The 6,545-nt window shown below is 32.1% G+C and overlaps 1 protein-coding gene across 1 annotated transcript; it reads left to right on the plus strand.

Moving 5' to 3' along the window:
• The first annotated feature begins 4,359 nt into the window (after nucleotides 1–4,359).
• LOC149577832 (GDSL esterase/lipase At5g03810-like) lies at nucleotides 4,360–6,136 on the plus strand. Its single transcript, XM_089793795.1, has 5 exons — nucleotides 4,360–4,733; nucleotides 4,842–4,972; nucleotides 5,048–5,281; nucleotides 5,389–5,641; nucleotides 5,903–6,136. The coding sequence occupies exons 1-5, from the start codon at nucleotides 4,505–4,507 to the stop codon at nucleotides 6,094–6,096; spliced, it is 1,041 nt and encodes a 346-aa protein (XP_089649921.1). The 5' UTR covers nucleotides 4,360–4,504; the 3' UTR covers nucleotides 6,097–6,136.
• The last annotated feature ends 409 nt before the right edge of the window (nucleotides 6,137–6,545 follow it).

Genomic DNA, 6,545 nt, shown 5'->3' on the forward strand with positions numbered 1-6,545 from the left:
TAGACAGAAGAATTGTGTTAGATGGATGTTCTTTGTATGATATAATATGGGTAAGAAAGTATGATCTTAAATGTTGATTTATTTAAAGTCTCATAATAATTAAGAATTATTCTTAATTTGAATGTTTATCATGTTTTATTTCAAATTAGTGATAAGTGGTAAATATTTTATATCGTATTGTCAATAATATAATATAAATTTTTCTTGTAACTCCTTGTGATCTAAGAAATGAACCTTAAAACATTACTTCTAATATAAAATTTTATTTAAACATTAGTTAAAGTCAATAGAATCGAGATGCTGTTGAGATAATGGGTGTTGCACACATTGCATAATATTGTTATTTTATTATTTTATTTTTAATTATGTAATGTTGTGCCTAGATGGACGTGCAACATGTAAAGATTCCCATGAAATATTCTTGATGAGTTGTATTGTAACATTGTGAAAATATTTTATGTAATTATTTAATAGTGGGGGAAAAGAATTAAATGCGCAATATTAAATGTGGGGTCAGTGGGTTAGGTAGCACACGGTATTAGCACATGGTTTATGTAATACCACTTAGTAGTTTTTGTGGGACTTGCTACTATATAAGCAGCCACAAGGGTAGTTGTTGTAGTGTGAGAGAGAGAGGGACAAGGAGAAGACAAAAGGCAAGAGTCGAGTGGGACAAGGCTTGACAGGTTAGCCAAGGGAGCATTTGTGAAGGTTGAAAGCATGGCATGGGATGTGTGGATTCATGCTTGTTCACATAGTTTGCTTGGTTGTGGCTATGGCCATGAAGGCTTCCATGGTTGTATGGAAATGGTATTTTTGCTGAATAATACATAGTGATGGATGCTTTTGGAGGCTGGGTTTTTCCCTCAATGAGGGTTTCCCAGGGTATATCTTGTGTCACAATTTTGTGGGTATGTTTTCTATTCTCTTGCATGTGGATTTTAATTCCGTGTTTATTTTAGATCTATTATGGGTTATGTGGAAACAGTTATATTCTTTCTTGCCAAGTTTCCTTACAGATGCCATAGAAGAGCTCCCCTACAACAAATAAATCCTCCAAATCAATAGCAAACATCTTTTTCCACTTATGACCTTTGATTCCCATCTTTAGAAAATGCATACAAATCCCAAAGGATTTTCACCTCGACTTCTTTCTTTGCACTAGTAGGCATGGGAAACGCTTTGGTCGACACTAAAAATACATTTTTTTAAAGAATTTTTTTTAGTTTTTTTATTGTTAAAATGAGGCCTTCCATGACTTATCATGCTTATAGTAAAAACTAAAGAAAAATGAAAATACTAGGGAATCCAATCTATAATGCAATGCCACTTCCACAAATTAATTTAATCCAATGATCTTTCAATTATTAGAGGACTTGTGTAAAATATCAATTTTTTTGAATCTTGGGATGCATTTTCCAATGTGGACATTTCAGTTATGTGTACACATATATTTGGACCATTTCAAAATATTCTTTAAAAAAATACATAAAAATCTATAAGAATAGAAACAAAATGATTGAAAATTAAATTAAATTTGTGAACAATTATAGATGCCTAACTAAAACACTTAACAACATATATATATATATATATATATATATATATATATATATATATATATATATATATATATATATATATATATATATATATATATATAACAAACAAAAATCAAATATAGATATTCTTTTTGAGTTGGTCTAATTGAAAGCATATTCACAATGAATCAACCAATCTAGATTTCAAACAACTTTCTGCATAAATTTCTCAATCTCTTTCTAACTCATGCTAATTTGCAATAGTTTTTATGATTTCACCAAAATTATTGGTGTGATTATTCTCTAGGTTTACAAAACAATACATGACTATAATTTGTGAGACAAGGTTGTCTCAAAGGAACTCTAATTTAGATGAAAAAGAATCTTGACCAAATATCTTGAAAAAGAGTATAGAAGAAAAATTATAACCCAAAACTTGGGTAAGTGCAAGAAGTTGGGTCTCACTTTTGGACAAAAAGTGGAAGTGTTTTTCCTATTTTAAAATTTCTCATGAATTGATGTCAAAACTTGAGACATTTAGACATTGAATATTAAAAAAAATTAGAAATAAAAATTATATTGCTTGGAATCTACTTTTTGAATATGTAGCCTATTTGTATACCCATACGGTAGTTTTTTTTGGTATGGATCTTTAAAAACCACTTTTTCAAAATGCCTATTTCAGGACCATACCACACTTGTGTACATACAATATAATTTGACACAAATAAATAATTTTTTTGTAAATCCTTTCAATGGAAGTTACCTAACACACCAAAGGTTGATGATAATAATTTTCCTTAGTTTTTAATTGAATAATTTTTTTATATTAATTTTTAATTGTCTATAAATGTAAATTTTAAAACCTCTTGTGTATGGACACCATAATTTGATCAAAATTTCACTTCTTTGAAAAAAAATTTTTTGCATGTAGGTTGACATAAAATAAAAAAGTTATTAAAGTTTTAGTGAACCTCGCTAGTTTACATTTAGGTATAATCTTTGATTAAAAAATAATGCAAAAATAGTAAATAAAATTATAACACTATAAAATTTATATTTATGAAATCAGGAAAGTGAGAACTCTAATGAGTTTTTGTTTTGTAAAAAGAATTTGATCGGGAAGACCCTCTAAAAGTTATGGCAAAGCGTGAATTTGTCAGTTCAATGCCTTAGCCAAAACTTGAGAGGTCAAGTCATAGGCTTGGTCTCACCAAGCCTATACCGAACCAAAATCTGAGGCACAAGAAAAAAAATCCCGTCCCATGTTGTAAGAAACAAGCACCCATTATTTGAAATTCAAAAACTAGGTGTCCGTTTTGAAAAAAGTTAAATTGGTAAAAAAATTGAATATTTAAAAAACGGGCACCTAATTTTCGAAAAACATGTACCCATTTTTTATTTTTTTTAAATGGATGCCCATTTTTAAAAAATTAATTTTATTTTTTATTTTTTTAAAAATGTACCTACTTTTTGAAAATAAAAAATGGGCACCAAATTTTTAAAAAAATGGGTGCCCATTTTTTGAATTTTAGATTGGGCACCAAAGCCTAATACGGGTGCCTGTTCTTTAAAAAATGGGTGCCCGTTTCTTAAAGATCATGATCTCAATCTGTGGACTTTTGTAGAATTGAGACCCAACTTCTTGCTTCTACCTACTTATACAATTGCAAAAATATAATGAATAATAATAAAATGGTTAGGTTTCTAATGGATGATAATTAGAAATCACTCATTAATAAAAAATGGGGGACTTGATAATGGAGAAAACCATAACAGAGGTAGTGAAAAAACAATTGTACCATTAGTGGATGTGCATAAGGGTTTTCTCTATCGAGTACAAGAAAATCTATATCCATGTCAAGAGGAATAGACATCTTAAGGGATTTAGTTATGTGTAACTCTGAGGATAGTTACAAGACTTGCATTTGGATAAGGACTTTGAAGTTTGTATCTAATCTACTATTCGAGTCCTTAGAAATTTGATATTATTCTATATTTTATGAGTCAGATTACTTGGCATAGAGTGAGAGTTTCATTGGGAAAACTCGAGTTTCTTGCAAGAATTTTCTAGTACCGAATCTAAAAATATTTCCCCTCTTTGACATTTATATGCTACTCTTAAATTTCTAGTGATTCTACTTGTGTTGACAAGATCTCAGATCCAAGGAATAATAAAAAGTGTTGTAGCCCACAAAACTTCCCGTTGAACGTCGTATTGTGGAAACCCTTGCAGTGACATTGTAGATTGAGATCATATGATTAAGGAGTGCATTAAATTAAAAAAAGATAGTTGTCGGTAGAATTGTGTGACCATTGTTGTGCTTATGTTCGTTGGATGTATAAAACTTCAAGTACCAAGGAGTAATAACAACTTTTATTTTTAACTATTTTTTTGTAAACAAATTTAAATTTATTCCTTACTCTTTTTTCCAACAGCCAATAATGAAGTAGCAGAATTACAATTTATAGAAAAATCTATATATTTAGATAAAAAAAAAGGTTGAAAATTAATTATTCCTATACATCAAAGTAACAATTGTACGTCATCACCCTCCTTTAGAGGTCAAACAAAGAAGTAACTCAACCTCCATGGGAAATAAATGATAACATATATTGTATAATTCCTTTTGCAGTTAAAAACTAACCTGGCTTTAAAGTCAAGGCTTAGGTTAGAGAATCATCCCACTTCCTACCGACCTAAATAGACATCAATTTTTTCTTGGTAAGAATATGGACAAAGGCGTTGTGTAGAAGTCCAGTAAAAGACGAATTAACCGAGTTTATAAAGTTTTCTGAGAGTGTACGACATTTACCGTACTTTGCAAGGTAGTAAACGAGCATTGCAATGTAAATATTGAGGAGAAATCACTGCCATTTACGTGCTTATTATTTTTCGACAAAACGGACTTCATGTCACTTACTTATATATCAGACGTTAGACCGTATATCGCTGGAAAGAGATGGATAATTTATTGATAGCGGCAATTCTTGTATTAATTGCAGGCCCATCTGTATATTCTGCAGTAATCCCTGCTTTAATATCGTTTGGAGATTCTACAGTTGACGCAGGAAATAACAATTATCTCCTCACATTAGCAAAGAGCAACCATCCTCCCTACGGACGAGATTTCCCTGGGAAAAAGCCAACTGGTCGATTTTCCAATGGATTCATAGCGATAGATTACGTCGGTATGGCTATCTGATTCATATTGGGATTTTCCTCTTCTTGTAATTCAATGACTTAAAAGTAATTTCAATTATATTTTCTTCGCCTTAATTTTGTGTTGTCCTTCGTAGCATCCATGCTTGGACTGGGCTCTGCAACGGTCGCTTATTTGGACCCGGATGCTAAAGGAGTTAACATTGTTAGAGGAGTTTCATTTGCTTCTGGAGGATCTGGTTTATACCATGGCACTGCCAAACTTTATGTCAGTAATTCGCGTGTTTCATTACTATGAGAGATCATATTACTTAGAAACTGATTAAACTTAGTCCATCTACAGAGTGTCTTAAGTCTAGAAGATCAGTTAAAGCTCTACAGACAATACAGAGAGGATTTAGCCGGCGTAGTGGGCGCTGCAAACGCCTCGAGAATTCTATCGGGCGCTGTTTATCTGATAAGCATCGGGAGCAATGACTATCTTAACAACTACTACGTGAACGTAATTCTTCAGATTGAATATAATCGCAGGCAGTACAGAGAACATCTGCTCAATCTTTTGTCGAGTTTCTTAGAGGCAATTTCTTCAAACAGAGACTTCTGTCATGTTTTCTAAGCTGTAGAATTGTACTCCAATGTCGTTATGAAGTTATCATGTATTTATTGTCATGTGTTGAAATGCAGGAGCTTCGAAAGTTGGGCGTACGTAGAGTGGCGGTGGCATCTCTTCCTCCGTTTGGCTGCTTGCCGTCGCAAATAACACTGTACGGTCTCGGAAAGGAGACTTGTGTTGAAAAACTTAACGAAGAGGCGATGATTTTTAATTCGGAAATGCTGAAACTATTGCAGATGTCTAACGGAACAGATGGCATAAAGATTGCCTATTTAGACATTTTCTCCCAGCTCTATGACGCTGCAAGATTCCCAGCGAAGTATGGTGAGATATGTGAACGTCATCTTTACTTTGGACTTCTTTTGTTCTAACTACATATCTTGTCGTGTTCAACTCTGATCGTTCGTGTAAATAGATAAATATAAAATAATGTTCAATTGTTTATATCAATAAATCCATCATTCCATAATCTATCGAATGAAAGAGAGCTGTAAAGAAATATGGATCATGAAATACGATAAGAATCTTCTTAAAATAATCAGTGAGCATTAATATATATTTTCTATTGTTGTTGAAATGGTACAGGGTTTTTAGAAGGGCGGAGAGGATGTTGTGGAACAGGGCTCTTGGAAGCGTCGATCTTGTGTAATGAATTGAGTATTGGCACATGTGCAGACGCTTCAAAGTATGTATTTTGGGACAGTTTCCATCCATCAGACAGAATGAACTATCTTGTCGCAAAAATACAGCTTCCCAAAGCTCTCCAGCAATTGTTATGACATCTGCTATTATCTACTATGGTTATAATTCATTTCGTACAATATTTATTCATTCAAACACTCCCACAAAGCTGCCGGATTCTGTATGCAAAATTTCCACATCTATTGATTCTTTGTTTTCAGATGCTTGCTAGAAATGTTTGTGAAACTGTCTAATCAAGTACAAGATTCCTCATCAATCAGGATTGAAAAGTTTATTGATTCTATGTCTTCAATTCATGTTTAATCGCATACGCAGCTCACAAATTTGTAGATGGAACTTATAAAGATGATTTTTTTACTATAGGTCGCCAAATTATTTACTGGTGAAGTATTTAATTATACTATTATTAGACATAACTAATGAATAGTATGAGCATAACAATTCAAGACAATTGTGCAACAACAAAAGCCCCCACTTTCTTTGCAATAACCAAAAAAAAATGAACATGATCATTAAATTACTTTTT

This window comes from Cupressus sempervirens, chromosome 1, assembly GCF_028749045.1.
Source record: "Cupressus sempervirens isolate cs-2001-9-10 chromosome 1, ASM2874904v1, whole genome shotgun sequence".
Taxonomy (NCBI): Eukaryota; Viridiplantae; Streptophyta; class Pinopsida; order Cupressales; family Cupressaceae; genus Cupressus; species Cupressus sempervirens.